At 42.3% G+C, this 17,589-nt stretch overlaps 2 protein-coding genes across 2 annotated transcripts; both read right to left on the bottom strand.

The window, feature by feature from the left end:
• Nucleotides 1-1,257: 1,257 nt before the first annotated feature.
• LOC128468809 (peroxisomal N(1)-acetyl-spermine/spermidine oxidase-like) lies at nucleotides 1,258-6,269 on the bottom strand. Its single transcript, XM_053450629.1, has 8 exons — nucleotides 6,139-6,269; nucleotides 5,468-5,748; nucleotides 4,541-5,021; nucleotides 3,963-4,156; nucleotides 3,088-3,343; nucleotides 2,566-2,678; nucleotides 1,747-1,904; nucleotides 1,258-1,468 (listed from the first exon to the last, which is right to left on the bottom strand). The coding sequence occupies exons 2-8, from the start codon at nucleotides 5,712-5,714 to the stop codon at nucleotides 1,334-1,336; spliced, it is 1,584 nt and encodes a 527-aa protein (XP_053306604.1). The 5' UTR covers nucleotides 5,715-5,748; nucleotides 6,139-6,269; the 3' UTR covers nucleotides 1,258-1,333.
• A 964-nt stretch (nucleotides 6,270-7,233) lies between these two features.
• Nucleotides 7,234-15,291, bottom strand: LOC128468808 (peroxisomal N(1)-acetyl-spermine/spermidine oxidase-like). The gene is made up of 8 exons (XM_053450628.1): nucleotides 15,235-15,291; nucleotides 13,917-14,183; nucleotides 12,208-12,691; nucleotides 11,444-11,652; nucleotides 9,127-9,382; nucleotides 8,717-8,829; nucleotides 8,405-8,562; nucleotides 7,234-7,719 (listed from the first exon to the last, which is right to left on the bottom strand). The coding sequence occupies exons 2-8, from the start codon at nucleotides 14,173-14,175 to the stop codon at nucleotides 7,570-7,572; spliced, it is 1,629 nt and encodes a 542-aa protein (XP_053306603.1). The 5' UTR covers nucleotides 14,176-14,183; nucleotides 15,235-15,291; the 3' UTR covers nucleotides 7,234-7,569.
• Nucleotides 15,292-17,589: the final 2,298 nt, after the last annotated feature.

Genomic DNA, 17,589 nt, shown 5'->3' with positions numbered 1-17,589 from the left:
CCATGAAGAAGCAAGGGTTATAATAGCGATAGTTGAAATCCAAGGGGAAACTTCTACTCTAATCGATGTATCTGCACCTAATGGTTCTTCTGGTAGTTTTTTGATAGGCAAGGTGAATTATTCTTCGCGGGAGATTCTAACCGAACACTAGATCCAGCATTGGATAAGAAAACAAATAGAATTGAGGCGATGGATAAACATATAAAAATCCCAGGCGCCCCCAGTTTAAGAAAACGAGGAGGAAATTCGGCCTTCTGGATTTATGGCGAAAGGGACTTCACTCGTTTCTCTAAAACGTCTGTCTCATATTCTAGATTCGATTTATTTCTGGGAGACGACGCGATATATATGTAGTCAGAAGGAGGGGCGCATGTACATATCCCGCGATTGCGTAATACGTTAGACGACGTGGCCTCTCTGCTAGGAAAGTATTCTTGGGGTTGTTCTTATTCTTTAATCGTTAAAAGAGTTTATAAAAAATCATTGAGGCCTGCACCGATTTTCTCCGGAGTGAGACATAATTCTCCATTCCATCCAATTTTATAACTTCTTCGTACCCTTTGATTTATTAGACGGCAGTCTATCTGCCCGATTACCCTTGTCGTACCAATTAATTTTAATTAATATTCATTTAGTCGCCAATTTGATCTCTTTTTAGGATTTTTCAGGTAGAATAACAAGAACGAATGCGTTATGATCTGACCTGGTAATATCCTGTATCAGAACCTTTCTTACTATCCTTGCTATCTGAGTATTCCTCCAAATTCAAATGTAAAAATATTATAATTTAATATTTGTTTTTATTTTTTTACTCCTTTCTCAACGTCAATAAGCAATAGAAGTCAATAGAGGGTAGATATCCTACTGGGGAGGAATAATCAAGTTAAGGTGGCTGCTCCTAACATATTACAAGGTTAGTTTCTAACACTTATATATATATTGGTGTTAGAAAAATACTTATGTTATCAGAAATATTACGCTATCCTTTAAATGGCGCCAAAATGTCTAAAACATGCTTCTCTCGAAAGCTGCTTTTCTTGAGGTTGCTCCAAGAGGCGTGTCTGCTTGAAATAGACCAATCAGAATATTAGGAATAGCTAATATGCTATATAAACCGTATACTATTAACATATATTCAGACAATGCTTCGATTTATGTGTGTTGTGTGCCTTGTCTTGATTATGCGCATGATCTAAATAAAGAGCTCTTTCTGAGGAGAATTCGACCATTAATTCAACCAACAGTTGGCCGCGTTAATCTTCAGACACACTGCATAGGTTTATTGAATGTATATATTGGTAACATGGAGGGTACTGGAAGTGGCAGATCCCCCTTAAACCTCGGATCCATTGGGGGGATAACGGCTAATCAGTCTCTCTGCTTCTCTCCAGCCAGACAATAAGGCCCCATGAGTGGTGGAATAGAAGTTTCTGTGAGTGGCTTCTCCGGCAAACAGGACCTGCAGAGGCTGCAAATACCAAGTAGTTCTAGTAAAAAAACAGGCCTTCTGATTAATAGACATCTATAAGGAGATGATATCATTAGATTCTTGGTGGACTGGTGGCCTTTGTCTTAGAAAATGCTTAGAAGAACGTTTAGAACTAGAAGAATGTGCTAGAACTCAAAGCTGAAAGGTCTTCCAAGCCCGTGGAGTTCTGCTTCATTACAAGCACTCACTCCTCTTTATCATCCTTCCCACACCTGAAATCTTATCCATCAACACTGCAGACCTTTAGTCTTTCTCACCTTATCTGCTTTGCGGTCATTGGGTAATGGCTGGGCGAGGATGTCCACATTCTTCCCTGAGTTGCCAACAGCCACATAGCTGTATGATCCGCGGGTGTAAGGTTCACTGTGCCACCGGGAGCGTAAAATGCGGATTGGAGGAGACAGATTGGGATCTCCTGTGCGGATCAAGAAAAATCCATTTAGCCTTGTTATATAGGCCCAAACAAGATTCATATCAGGTAGAAAAAGTGGCACTTGATCGCCCAACATACAGAATAGGACACATCCATGGCCGTGATGACCATGACATGTGATAGCTGGGTGTGATCGGCGTGAGGTGTGATGGACATGACATGTGATGGCTGGGTCTGATGGGCATGAAGTGTGATAGGAAAGACGTGTTATGTGATGGTTGGATATTATGAGTGTGAGGTGTAATGTGGGATGGGAGCGAGGTGTGGTAGGTATGAGGGCGAAAGAGAGAATGAAAGAAAGAAAGAAGGGAAAATGGAGAAAGGAAGAGAAGAAAGAGGGGATGAAAGAAAAAAATGACTTTCATCCCCTAATGACACTCCAGACTCCTCAGTTCCAACATCTACTGACCTTGACTTGTCCTGACCATGCTCCTGTCTCCCAAGCTCCTCCAGCTACTGACCTTGGCTTGCCCTGACCACATTTCTCATCTCTCTTGATCATCCAACTACTGACCGCAGTTTATATAGCTTCGTTCCTGATTCTTCATTCCCTGTTATGTCTACTGTGAGCAGTTGTGTTGAACATGCCACACAATGTGATCACACCCAGACCATGAAGGTCCTAACAACAACTGTCCATTACCTGTGAATTGTCTCAGCACAGCAGTCATGTTGGAGAGAACCTCCTCATCCGTCAGTGTTTCCATAAACGCAGATTCTTCTCCCGCAATGAAGCCACACAGCACATGGCCAACCCTGTGGACAAGGCCAATGTTATCAGGCATTGACTGTGTCCTACAGAACCCATCCCATATATTTTGTTTTAGATCCGTTCCATGTTTCACGTGGGCTGCCAGCTACTTTAAGACTTGATATAAAATAAAATGATGTACCTGGAAACTCATATTCAGCAAAGCGTATGTATTATGAACACATCAAAACGGCAAAATAACGAAATATATTAATAATAAAATAATAGGTTTAAAAAAAAATGTACTGAATGATGGATTATCCTTATGCGTACAATTACAGATTTTTTCCTGTTTTGTGTATGATTTATGTAGCCATTTTTTTTCATGTGATCCAGAAAAATGACAGCAGAACCAGCCATTGACTAGTAGAATATAAACTTCATATAACGCAGCAGTCTTTACATTATACGTACTGTTCTGGACGCTGCAGGACCACAAACCCAGCGAGCTTCTTGACCCAATCTTGGGTCAGGTTTATTGGGGGATTGATAAGAGGAGATTCCCCGTCCCACACAAGCAGCATTACTTCCGTCTCAGGCTCCCAAAATGGCGTCTTGAATTCCAGCAAGATTTTATTAACCGTTCCAAATCCCATTTGCTGAATTGACTGAACCTTTTCGGGAGAGAGAGATGGAGAGAAGAAGCTGGACGATCTCTCCTTCAGGAACCCTGCGATCAAGGAATAAGATATGAGGGCTAGATAAGTTTCTTAAATATCCAGTGTGTAATTTCCAAAGGACCTTAACCACTCCAAGTGGGTGCATACAGGAGGGTGGTGGTGGGAAATCGGTCCTTGGGGCCTTGGTTGGGTAATCAGGCTCCCTAGCAAACTACTTGGGAGCCCATATTTACACTATAGGACACCATGCTTAGCCTTAAGATGCAGTATAACGGGACTTATCCCGGCACTCAGTATCAATACTGGTGGTGGCAAGTGGTTTCGAGTGGGGAGCTGTCCTCGGTCAGGCTCAGGGCAGATCCCAGCCATGAAACTTCACTGTCCATGGCCTACTCTGCTCCTCGGATGTCCCTCTTCATATAGAACAGCAGAAAATGGGTTCATGATGTGCAAATAAAATGCATTTTCCTTTAAATACCTTGGTTATGTAGACACCAATTGGTGGGAAATGCAAGGAAGTGTCTCTGTGGCCAGTTGAAACAGTGAGAGAGTTCCTTATGCCACCATGGCATGACAATTAACCTATTGCTTTGACTAACACTGTGCACCCTATGCCATTAAGTAAAGTAAGTAAAAATATTGAATATACCATTAAGAGAATCCTCTTACCTAATGGGACAGTGACAATGACATGATCGGCCACAAAGGTGTCCCCGTCTTCACACGCCACCATCACTGGGAACGTTCGGGAGTCGTTGCCTTGGTAGGATCCATTCCAGTGAACGGTCTCCACCACTTTGTTTAGTAAGATTGTGTTATTAGGTAGTGGTGACTTAATTTGGTTAATAAGGCTCTCAAAACCTCTGTAAGGACAGAAGGGTCAACAATTACAAAAAAAACACAAAGTGGGCAATATTTAAGTTTGAAGGAAGAAGAGAATGCAGGGAGAGATGGTGCAATGTGATCGTACCCATTGCCCTGGCATGTACCCTGCCCCATTTTGTAAATTCCACATCCCTACTTTAGAACACATATCCAGTCTTGGACACCCGACTGCCACCCCATAGCAAGATTTATTGAGAAGGTGGGGGAAGAAGGGGAATTGATCTTGCCAATAATGTACCTTGGTATCTACTCATACAAAGAGGCCTGCTAAGGATCTTGATCTTCATGAAAGAGAAATGAGGTTTATCACGGACTAATGTTATCCAGGCCAAGTCCAATAGGTAATATGGCCTGTTACTCACCTGGGGAAGGTACAGTCCAGTCCTGGGAGAACTGTGTACTCTCCAAAGGAACAGAGGGCAACGTAATCCATACTATGAGTGCCACTATTGCTGCACTCACTTTTCAGTAGACTACTTAACAAGGCCAGTGCTGTCCCTGCAGTCACCGAGTCCCACTCCCTCATCTTTTGTGCGGTTTGCCGTTGTACAAATCTTCCAATACTTTCGTTTTGATCACAGTCCCCATTGGTGACGTTTCGAGCTTGTTCCAGAAAGGATGAAAATAGCTCGGAAATGTTCCCCACTACTTCTGGACTGATCCTCTTGCCAGAGCTGCTGTAGGGGACAGAAATAATAGATGGGTGGCCATAAGCACCTTCCTGATTCTCCTTCGTTAAGCATTCTGGTTCCAGTAGGGAATACTCCGACGCCAACCGGAAGACAGGGTTACCAGGTGATGGTCCATGAATCCACTGCGCCCCGATCTCAATGAATCCTTTACCTGTTACAAACAGGTATTAAGACACAATCAAAAAAACAAGTCTTCATGGTGGATATAACTACGATCAATGAGGTTGAGTAGATAAATGTCTCAACTTTGATTCTGATGAAGGCCTCAGAATCCTTGACAAAATATGGCTGGCAGAGAGGAATATCCTTCTCCGAATGTGAATCTGGTTTATGGAGTTGGAGGTACTAAAAGACTAACCAAGGCCTACAAGAGAGTGTGTGCTCAATGGCCTGAAAATACCTCATGACCTGCCCTACATAATGTATTATACACTGAATTTTAAAAACTCTTAAAGACTGTATTGGTCATTACGAGTGTCTTGGTCTGTACTTTCTTTAACTGAGAAAAAATATGGTGAACGATAGCTTGGCCTAGAACAAAGATGTTGGTAAAAGATGAGCTATGAGTACTATGAGTGTCCCTTGTTAGATTATTACCATATCTCTGGCTCCGGATCCGGCCACCGGTTCTCCCAGTGGCTTCCAAGACTCTCACATTTTGAAAGCCGTGGGCGTGCAGTTTGTGGGCAGCTCCTAGGCCCGAGATACCGGCTCCGATGATCAACACGGCTGGCTGATTGGCAACCCTGGGCTGGGGTACTGCACTGGTCGGGGCGTAGGGCGAGGGCAAGGTGCAAACTACCAGCATGGTTAGGAGGAGCTTGGCAGGGCCTGTATTCAGCATTGTGTCTCTTTATTTCTTCTTTATTACCCTACAGCTGTTGTCACAGTATGGAGAACACAAGCATAAAATGAACCTCTCAATAGAATGTAAGGAAGTTTGGATTAACTCAGAGGGTGGTCGATGAATGGAACAGCCTTCAAGCAGAAGTGTCAGAGGTTGATAGAGTGGGATAGGTATATCTTGAAGACAAGACCAAGGACAGAATAAGAGTGTGAGTTTCTTTGCAGCAGGACAGAATGACTCTTATCTGCCGTCAAGATCTAAGTTTCTGAAAAAACTATAAGGAAGATAAGCTTCCACGACTACAACCAAGAACATAAACAATCTAAAACACATCATGTGCCCTCAGCTCATCCCCAAAACCTTAGTATTTGTTTACCTAGGTATCAGTTGCCTAAAATTGCATGTCATGTATCTCAGGTACCTCTCTTGTAGGACACTTATGGCCAAATCCCCCTTCCTTCTGATCCTTGGAGCTGAAGTTCTGTAGTTAGAACCTCCGCGATCGGGACGATGACTGGGCGATGAGATCTTTGGGATTGTGACCAGTGATTTATCCTCAAAAGTAAAAAAAAAATTACCAACTCTGTTTATTTTTGTATGTAGCAATGTTGACATATTGAAAACATTGGACACCACACTTTATTTGGGCAGCCGGTTTTCCGCACAGAAGTCACTTCTGCTACTTTGCTCTCTCTGGCATGAGGTTCGCTGACAAAGTTCAAACAAGGTACATGGAGTCTTTAGTTGAAGTTGATATTTTTTATCGGGCAACGTAAAAATAAAATGTAGTTACATAAGCTTTTCGAGCCTCAGAAGTGTCTTCTCCATATGGTATATATATATATATATATGTATAAGGGGTCCCTATTTAAATTGTTAAGGACAGATAACACTTTGTTCTGTGATGTCATACCCCGAGAGCATTGCCGATTCCTACAACGATCCTGTGGTAAGATAAATCGGCTACATTTGTAGGAACATTCTGAACACAAGAGTGATGGAGTTCTTGGACCTCTTAATAGCAATCCACCACGGGTTTTAACTATCAGCTTCTTGGAGACACCTGGACTTATAGTGATATCTTTATTGGTATCCAAGACCGAGGCGGTACGTGGACTTTGTGATGGTCCTAATCTTGGTGTCCAGAATACTGAGGTGGCAGTGAGAACGCCACTGAGGTCCTTCAGGATTTGTTGTCCACGAGCCAAGCTGGCATTGCTAACACAAGTTCCCGGGGGCAGGACAAGATGACCTGAGGGTTGGTGGCAAGGGTTCAGTAATGGACGGAAGAATCACATGACTCCTTACAGAGATACGGACACAATGTGTGAAGTAGGCTCCTATGGACCTTTGATGCTCTTCTACCAAGTCAAGAATAATGCTCTTCATTATAGTCAAACCCTTTTTGAGGAACAACGTGGATGAATAACTCAACAGACGGTGGCAAAGCGGCGTAAAATGATTGAGGATTGTTTGTAACCTCGCAAAGAAACTACAGTTAAGAGACACATTCACATTTTTATTCTTTTATTCTGTTGTCATTCATTTCCATTTCGTCAGGGAACATTTAATTGTCACGTGACACAAAAATCAGATCCTGGGGGGGGGAAGCTGGATAAATGTTAAGCGTGTTGGTTTTATGTAGTTAAACCTTCAAAAGAATTAAAAAGTAAAGGGAAATTTGAATCGTTCCATCCCAGTGATTCAGAGGTAGAGCAGCTAAGCCCCGTTCCAGCAATGAGCTTCCGTTAAAAGGTCAGAGAAATGTACGGCGGATTCCAGGAGTCAATAACGATTCATCTTTCACAGAAAAAAATATTAAAAAAATCAAATTGCAGCATTTCTAGTCTCCCTAGAGCTTGGATCGGTTAAGGGGGCGGACAAGTTCTGGATAATGCCTCGTCAGTCTGTCTGCTTCTCTCCAGCCAGACAATAAGGCACCATGAGTGGTGGAGTAGAAGTTTCTGTGAGTGGCTTCTCCAGCAAACAGGACCTGCAGAGGCTGAGAAAAAAAAAGAAAACAACAATTTAACTCTTCACAGCACTACGCAGTACGGTCAGGGGAGATTTTAAGCAAGGAGCACTGAAATCTGTGGCAGAGCTTGGCACAACTAGCATTATGGGAAGCCCTTTCCTGAAGTTCTCTCTCTTCTTCTCCACCAACCTTTTAAAAAGAATGCTTAAACCATTCGACAAAAATTGCCATGATATACAAGCAGGGCCGGTCGTACTACCAGGGGGTCCACGCAGGTGCCTGGGCGCCTTAATCAGGGGCCGCTGCAGTACCCAGGCAGGACCGGTCTTAGTACCAGGTGGCTCCGGTCAAGAAGCAAAATGAAGGGAGCGAGAGGTCTGTTCCTCTGCTAAAGTGCTCCCTTATGACGCTGCCTGCGATTAATACAGAGTGCTGGGATAGACTGTACCGGGTGTTAGAGTATGGTGTTAGAATGAGTGTGTATGGTGGTGTGTTTCAGTGGCTAGTGTTAGAATGTGTGGTGTATCAGTGTACAGTGTTACAGTGATTGTGTATGGAGCTGTCTCCATACACAGTAAATTGTGTACTTCTGCTGCCTTGTTACCTTTATCAGATGATGGAGAGCTAGATAAGACATTATCAACCATGGGATTGCCTCCTTGGGAAAGTCTGATTGAAATCAGCAAGTTGCTTGAACCTGGTTGTTTCTCACCTTAGATGTGTCTTCTTCTAAGGGTAGAGGCCGTGCAAGGATGTCCACGTCCTCTCCTGAGCTGCCCACCGCCACGTAACTGTAGGAGCCACGCGTGTAAGGCTCACTACGCCATCTGGTGCGAAGCATGCGGACCGGAGGAGGAAGCTGAGGGTTCCCTGCATTGAACATCAGATACCCATTCAATAATAATGCACATATAAGGCAGTGGAACATTCAGAGGTACATCTGGACAAAAAAGAGGGTACAAGGAACCCTCTGAGCATTGCTAAGTTTGGATCAGAGGTGGCAGCATGGTAGCTCCATCGTTACCTGTGAACTGTCTCAGCACAGCGGTCATGGCAGAGAGAATGTCTTCATCTGTCAGTGTTTCCATATACTCCGACTCCTCTCCTGCGATAAAGCCACACAGCACATGGCCAACCCTGCGGACAGAAGACACTGAGGAGGCCACATCGTAGTAAAGTCCCCCCATACATGTAGACAAAGTAAACACCCTTTGCTTTGGATAAACAGTTTTACACAGGAGTTGGCTTTAGTGGCCAACTATTTCTCAGGGTTCAGAGGTGACTTCTTTGGTCAGATAAAGGAAGTCTGAGGTCTCGACAGCTCTAGTGCTCTCACAAACGCACAACCTCTCCTCATGAGCCGTCTTGTATGTAAAAATCCACATTAATAGTCAAATACATCAATGACACACTGATTTCACATGCTATACCTACAGTTCTGGAGGCTGAAGAACCACAAATCCCGCAAACTTTTTCACCCAATCTTGCTTTAGGTTTTTTGGTGACTCTTTAAGAGGAGACTCGCCTTCCCACACTAGCTGGATTATTTCACAATCGGGCTCCCAAAACGGTTCCTTAAACTCTAGAAAGACTTTATTGTTGGTTCCAAATCCCATGTTCTGAATTGCCTTGACTTTATTGGGTGGAAGTTTGGGGGACAGGAAGCTTGCGGTTCGCTCCTTCAGGAACCCTGTAATGAAAGTAGAAGACAAGACACATAAGTCACACGTGTTCCTTACATGAGTTATAGGGTGGTGGCCACATCCCATAAAAGCACTCAGAGCTACCGGGACGTCACCATGGTCCAAGAAGAAAGAGCCCATGGAAGAAAAGGAGCCTGATACTTCTCCTTTTGACGTGGATTATCCTTCTCATCACCTCCACACCATATTTTGTTAACGCTGGTGAAGAGGAATGGAAGGAGAATGGCTTCCAACGACTAGATGATGGGAGAGAGCAGACCCCTAATGGCCTTTATATAACTTGGTTATTCAGGATGAGTGACCATAATTGGTCTGCAGCTCCCATGTGTGCCCCCAAAGCGGACACTGGTAGCGAATCACACAGGCAGAAATCGGCCGGACGAAGCCGATCTGAACTCCAGTAAGGAGCTAGTGCAGAGAAAATATTTCCCTACAGCAATAACAAAAATGGCCACTAGCTGGAGATAATGTTCCACCTGATGACCAAGATAGAGACGCAATGAAATAGAAACTCTACTCAGTTGGCTGCAAGGACTAAAATCAAAGGAAAAACACAACAGACCTCCCTTCGAGCAAACTTGCTGCAAAAGAATCCATAGCTGGTAGCTTCCCAGTTCCCACAGTGCCAACGTTCTCTCCCAACAGCTTCTCGGGGCCTTCTTAGCCCCAAACCGCCTGGTTGTGCCATCGTACCTTCATAGGACATGGGACATGAGTAGCCGGACTTATGGGGCCGGCTAGTATCCAGGAAACAAGGTGGGGAATAGGTGGAGTGGGCATGGAAACAAATGAGCATGGAGACCCGGAGAAGTAGGGTTTCACCCGGTGATTCCAGGTCAAATACAGAGTTCCCAGACCTAGGTATATCCAATGGTGTCCAAGGCAGGGGTCTAATGTACAAATATCTCTAATTTGAATCTGTAACAATTATTTTATTATTTTTAATTATTTTCTCAAATATACAGATAAAAAAAAGAATAAAAAGCAATGAAATTGGATTATCAGAACATTGTGGTTTTCTTAATATTATTGGACGTTTTGGTTCTGAGTTCATCACATGGTTTAAAACACAACAATGTCATATTTCGTAAGATTTTTTATATTTTCTTGTTTTATGGTCCGGCTTAAAACTGAAAGAGTAACGTGTGGCAATCTAAAGCAAAATTTCTACATTTTTTTAAATTACACTGAATAACCAAGAAAACATAAATATATATATATATATATATATATATATATATATATATATATATATAGTATAAATACTGGAAGAAAGCCGTTATAGAGAAAGAAATGGAGGAAGTATTTTCGCGTGATATTGCTTGGAAAAGGAAAAAAAATCCTGTATGAGAATAGGGCGGAAAAAGAGGACGGCAAGAGAATAGAGGATAGAATAACTAGAGAGGGACTTGAAAAAAAGACAGAGAAAAAAAGAGGAAGAGAAGAAGTGCAAAAAAAAAAGAGACATAGCTGACGGTAACTTATTAACCCCATTGAGGGCCCCAGGAGGACACAGCCCTGCTCTCCCACACAAGGAACCTGGGCCAATTTTCATTGTTTTGCTATAATAACACTATAATCAGACTGTTTGGGGGCAAAGATGGCACAGACAGGCTGTTTGGAGGCAAAGATGGCACAGGCAGGCTGTTTGGAGGCAAGGATGGCACAGGCAGCCTGTTTGGAGGCAAGGATGGCACATGCAGGCTATTTGGATGCAAAGATGGCACAGGCAGGATGTTTGGGGGTAAAGATGGCACAGGCAGGCTGTTTGGAGGCAAATATGGCACAGGCAGGCTGTTTGGGGGTTAAAATAGCACAGTCATGCTGTTTGGGGACAAAGTTGGCACTGTGGGACATCTTGCCAGGTTGGGGAGAAAAATGAGCAAAGAAAAGGCGACAAGGAAAGAAGAAGCAAGGAAAGAAAGGAGGAAAAGGAAGAAGGAAAGAAGGAGCAAGGAAGGAAGTGGGAAAAAAGGAAAGGAGGAAGAAGAAGAAAGATGAGGAATGAAGGAGAAATAGTATTATTATATAAATAGTAAACAGGTTACCTAATGGGACAGTGACAATGACATGATCGGCCACAAAGGTCTCCCCGTCTTCACACTCCACCATCACTGGGAACGATCGCGAGTTGTGGGTTTGGTACGATCCATTTTGGTATGATCCATTCCAGTGAACGGTCTTCACCGCTTTGTTTAATAGGATGCTGTCATCAGGAAGCGTCGACTTAATTTGGTTCACGAGACTTTCATATCCCCTGGAAGAGCAGAAGGGGGGGGGTTTAAGCATCTATATGGGGAGCAGGGGGAGGATACGAAACCTTTGGTTGGCTCTTCAGGTAAGGTGGGCGGTGTTCCTCTCCCCAACCACACAACTCTTGGGTCTTGTCATGCCCCTCTTGGGCTCAGTCCCACCCATCCCCACCTCTAGCCAGCTCCCTCCCCCAGCCCAGATTGGATGTCTGAAATGGGGCGGGGCAAGTGCCTATTAGATACCCCATGTCATCTACCACCAAAGCAGTTGGTCGATCCTATGTCTGACACTGAAGGTCTGATCACATTACAACAACACAAAGTTTTAAGAAGCGTTTTTTCATCTTCTATGGCAATAGCCTATCAGTGCCTGCTTTTGTGTCACATGGCAATTTAATGTTCCCGGCAATAAAAATACAAATGAAGCTAAATTTTACTGAATGCTACCAGGAACGGTGTTTCTTATGATGCATTTAATCATGTGACATCTACGGGAACTGGAATATAGGGTCGGCACAGGTGGCCCTCACCCTCATTGGGGGCCACAGCCCCAAACTCACCCAGGGAAGGTACAATCCAGACCTGGGAGGACCGTGTACTCTCCAAAGGGACAGAGAGCCACGTCGTCCATGCTGTGAGTGCCACTGATGCAGCACTCAAGCTTCAGTAGGCCACTCAACAAAGCCAGCGTCGTCCCTGCGGCCCCCGAGTCCCATTCCTTGGCCCTGAGGGCGATTTCCCGTTGTATGAAGCCCCCGACACTGGCTTTCGGGTCACAGCCGGTGTGGGTGAAATTGCGAGTTTGTTCCAGCCAGGAAGAATACATCTCCATGACGTTCCCCACCACTTCTGGGCTGATCTTCTTGCCGGAGCTGCCGTAGGAGACCGAGAATGGGGGCGGGTGGCCCCCGACGTCCACCTCCTGGTTCTCCTTCGTCAAGGCGTCGGGTCCCAGCAGGGAATACTCCGACGCCAACCGGAAGACGGGGTTACCAGGCGAGGGGCCATGAATCCACTGGGCGCCGATCTCGATGAAGCCCTTACCTGTTCCAAGACATGAACACACGGTGGGCATTGAGAAGCATGTGACTCACATCACCAGCCCCGCCCACCGATGCCATCTGACCCATATAGTCTCCCACCCTACTAGCCTCTGCCAATTCTGCCAGCGAGTTACAGCAGTACCCCCCCCACACGCCAACGCGGTAAATTGGTTATTTTATTGGATGCTGATCTTTTTTTTTTTTCTTTTTGTGTATATTTTGTTTAAAAGAAAGACATCATATATATTTCGGCAAAGAAAAGTAACGATTTACGAAATATTTTTGTTATTATTTAGTGAATTATTACATTTACAACAAATTTGTAAGAAAATGAATTCCTTATTCCATCCATTTTATTAGGATAATGATTTAATTATTATTACTATTAAATATTTTAAAATAATAATGCCAATAATAATAATAATAATTGAAATGTTTACAAATATTATTATTAAAATTATTATTAATTATTATTCTTATGCAAGTTACTGAGATCATTCCATGTCCAGCGCATCTCACATATAATTATATATTAATCATTGTCAGGTTCCTGGCTGAGGCTGATAGGAGTTGTCACTATATGTGTTTGTGTGTATATATATATATATATATATATATATATATATATATATATATATATATGTATACACACAGTATAGAGGACACATACATATTAATCATTGTCGGGTTCCTGGCTGAGGTTGATAGGAGTTGTCACTATATGTGTTTGTATATATACAGTATAGAGGAGACATACATATTATGTCGGGTTCCTGGCTGAGGCTGATGGGACTTGTCACTATATGTGTTTGTGTGTGTGTGTGTATATATATATATATATGTACACAGTATAGAGGACACATACATATTAATCATTGTCGGGTTCCTGGCTGAGGCTGATAGGAGTTGTCACTATATGTGTTTGTATATATATATATGTACACAGTATAGAGGAGACATACATATTATGTCGGGTTCCTGGCTGAGGCTGATGGGAGTTGTCACTATATGTGTTTGTATATATATGTACACAGTATAAAGGAGACATACTGTCGGGTTCCTGGCTGAGGCTGATGGGAGTAGCACTATATGTGTTTGTATATATATGTACACAGTATAAAGGAGACATACTGTCGGGTTCCTGGCTGAGGCTGATGGGAGTAGCACTGGTTTGGAGGTGATAGAGCCCACCCAGTGACAGGTGACGCGTTAATTCCCGTCATTACCGTATCTCCGGCTCCGGATCCGGCCCCCGGTTCTTCCTGTGGCTTCCAGGACCCTCACGTTCTGAAAGCCCCGGGCGTGCAGTTTGTGGGCGGCTGCCAGCCCCGAGATACCGGAGCCGACGATCAGAACGGCAGGTGGACGGGAAGCCATGGGCTGGAGTAGTGCGCTGGCCGGAGGCAGAGGGTAGGGCGGGGGCAGGGTGCAAACTACCAGCACGGTGAGGAGGAGCCTGGGCCTGGCAGGGCCTGTACTCGGCATGGTGCCACCTTATTGCTTCCTTATTATCAATGGAATGTCATTAGACATATTTTCATATAATGCATTATATATATATATATATATATATATATATATATATATCTCTACTGCTACATCACCTATTACTATATACACTTATATATATAAAATACAAAAATCTATTACATATTTTTGGTGTAGTGTATGTATAATATGTATTATTTATTATTATGATAAACATTATAATATATTTTTATATGATATATACACACATATATATTATATGTATGTTATACGCACCGTATATTACTTTACTACTATATAACCTATTACTATGTAAAAATATATAATAGAAACACATATTTATATATTCCATATTTTTAGCTAGTGTGTGTATATGCATGATAATAATAATATATATTTTATTTCTATAGAGCCAACAATTTATGCAGGTCTTCCTATAATATATATATACATAATGTATTTTATACGCGCCGTATATTACCGTACTTTATATCACTGATTACTATATAAGCTGTTTTTTAAAATATATTTGAAAAAAAAAAAAAAAAATATATATATATATATATATATATATATATATATATATATATATAGTATATATTTTCTCTGTGTGTGTGTGTGTATATATATATATATATATTTATTTATTTATTTTTATTATTATTTTTATTTTTTTTAAATCAGATATATATATTACTACATTTATTATATATATATTATATAATTTATATATATTAATAATTATATATAATTACTATCTACATTTTTTTAACAATATTTTAGAAAAAAATGTATTTAAACTAAATAGCATATAAATATTACTATTACTACGACCCTATAATTTATTACTATGTACATTTAACAATATTTTAGAAAACATATTTTTATATAAATATTAAATATGAGATATTACTGATGTATTAATATTTTATTATTTTAGAATATATTTTCTCTGCCATTTATTGTATTACTGTTATATGTTTGTCTTTAATATTATACATTTATTTCACAAGTTAAGAATTAGCAAAAAATAAATAAATAAATAAATCTGCAGACCTGTGAGGAAAGTCCTGATTCCAGGCCGTCAGACGCTTAATATTTAATTGATTTGATGTTCTAGCCGATCGCCCGTCGGGTGGTCCGGGTCGGGGTCCAAGTCCAGCAGTCATTAACACGAAAAGTACATATAAAGGGCTGTTTACTTAGTATGTGGCAATGTTACTTTTTTTTTTTTATTAATGAGCATTTTCCTAGTAATACAGGGAGGGAATTTAATCATACATGGGGCAGGCATATAGCCCCTGAACCTAAGACCCCCGTGACTCCCTTGACTGATTAAAGCCAAACCAAGATATTGCATGAAATGAGTATATTTGTTACCTACATGGTGTCACAACCCACCTGTTTTGAGCCACTGGGGGTCCCTCCACTCAGCAAGGGGGGCACCACGGGACCCATGGATAGGATGGCTGTAGTGGCCCTTTCAACTCCAGGGGGTATAAAATCATACACCTAGTTCTTCCTTACAGGTATCGTGGGGTAACAATATAGACTTAACCTAATTGGGGAGGAATAATGCAGGAAAGGGGAACCCTGGTACAGATATAAAGAGGGTTAATATTACACAAGCTTTTGCATGGAAAATAGGTGAGGAAAAGGGGGGCTTGTGTATATGGAGGGATTCTGCAGATTCTCTCCATGCGTTTTGGGGGGGGGTACCACCCAAATTTCAAAGGGGCCACGCAGCTTCCGTATCCATTCATTGGTTGATCATTTGCGTCTGCAGTCCTCAGAAGGAAGGAACATCTGGAAACCTCTGCCTGCCCTAGAATTTTCTGCCTGGGAGAGACCGTGCTGATGTGGTGTAGCTACCCTGGGGGTTGTTGCTGTCCTCAGTGCTGCCGTGGTGGATGACTTTTTACATTAAACTGCCTCACCTAAAACCTCACCTTGTTAGTGAGTCTGGCTGTTCCTCACTCCTACACAGCTGTTTCACTTTCAGTTAATGCTTGCGTTTCAACCTACATATTAAATTGATGATCATTAGCACCTATTTGGTAAAATTGATTTATTTTTTTGTACTTTTACGGCATTTTTTTCACACCTGCCTAAAACTTTTGCACAGCGCTATTCCAAGTTTATTCCTTGTCGATTTATAGCCAATCAGACACATTCCGACAATTTAGAATCAATAAAAATGTTTTATTAGTCATAATTTAAAATATCACATTATCCTAGTAGTAAATTGTGTTAATATTTTAGATATTAACAAAACTAACAGCCCCGCCACCCAGAAACCTTTTTTTTTTTTTTTACTACATTCACAGACGTGTCCTGTTTACAACGCAAGAACCGGACTTTGCTCGTAATTTATGACATCATCGAGATCTAGTTATTTACCCTGCTTTACGTTCGGAAACCCCGCCAACCTAGAGAGCCGAATAGCCTCTTATTCATAAAGCTGCTTACTGGTTAAGTGGGGTTTATGAAAGAATGCATGTTTTCTTTACGTTCAGGAAGCGACTCTATGGCCTCTGGGGTTGCCGTCTTCACGAAACCATGACATCACTGTTCTGTTGGATCTGTAACATCACAGTGGTTCTGTGGCCTAAGCTGTCTGTGGAGGGGGGCCGCATAAAACATTGATGGTAATGACCAGTGGAGGGCTGGAAGCGTTCTGCCGGTGGGCCAAGTGGTGGCCCGACAAGGTAGCCTCAAACAAGCCTGGCAGAAGAAAAAGAATGAGATCTACCCAAGGCACATCGGATCATAAGGAGATAAATAAAAACCCATGAGAGGAGCGCAGAAAGGAACTAAACATGGCGTCAGTTTTTGTTCCAGTGGATGAATGTAGAATTACAAGGGTAGTTCGGAATTTTATTGTCCTCTTTCAGCTGGTGGGATGGATCTGGAGATGTAATGGCCCAACATGGTAGCCCAAAGCAGGTTCTACAGAAGAAAATGAATGAGATCTAACCAAAGGGCCAAGACCAATGTTACTCCCCAATCCAGTCCCCAAGCAAGTGCACCTAAAGGCCTAGTCCGTATTAATCAAGGACAAGGCGGGGTTACACTCATCCACGTATAGGAAGAGGCTATCAGAACGAGGTTATTAGAACAAATATCATAGCAGCCTCAGCTCATTCACTACGATTCGAAAGAAAAAAATATTAATCGTCGTTGTGGAGTCTTGCGTCGAAGGTGATGATTTTAACGGGCCAACGAGAGACCTCTTCTTCAGATGGTGCGTTATGTCTTACCACGTGCAAATGAAATCATTCCATCTGAACAGGAGACCTCCGAGGACCGGAAACCATATATGACTCGCCTTCGACTGAAGACTCCATCCGTGGACCGATACAATGTTATCTATTTTCATTTTCGATGGACGATACCATATTCTCGATCTTA

Source organism: Spea bombifrons, chromosome 11 (assembly GCF_027358695.1).
Source record: "Spea bombifrons isolate aSpeBom1 chromosome 11, aSpeBom1.2.pri, whole genome shotgun sequence".
In the NCBI taxonomy this organism is placed as follows: domain Eukaryota; kingdom Metazoa; phylum Chordata; class Amphibia; order Anura; family Pelobatidae; genus Spea; species Spea bombifrons.
This window is presented reverse-complemented; position numbering and strand designations above follow the sequence as displayed.

Bases quoted from the DNA above. Each gene is read 5' to 3' on its own strand.
- LOC128468809 (XM_053450629.1), bottom strand. From the start codon at position 5,714: ATGCTGAATACAGGCCCTGCCAAGCTCCTCCTAACCATGCTGGTAGTT. The intron at 3,344-3,962 runs GTAAGAGGATTC...CCTTGATCGCAG, and splicing joins CATTGTCACTGTCCCATTAG to GGTTCCTGAAGGAGAGATCG. The intron at 1,905-2,565 runs GTAATGGACAGT...TGATCCGCACAG, and splicing joins TGTGCTGAGACAATTCACAG to GAGATCCCAATCTGTCTCCT.
- LOC128468808 (XM_053450628.1), bottom strand. From the start codon at position 14,175: ATGCCGAGTACAGGCCCTGCCAGGCCCAGGCTCCTCCTCACCGTGCTG. The intron at 12,692-13,916 runs GTAATGACGGGA...GTCTTGGAACAG, and splicing joins GATCCGGAGCCGGAGATACG to GTAAGGGCTTCATCGAGATC. The intron at 11,653-12,207 runs GTGAGTTTGGGG...CTGCTCTTCCAG, and splicing joins CTGGATTGTACCTTCCCTGG to GGGATATGAAAGTCTCGTGA.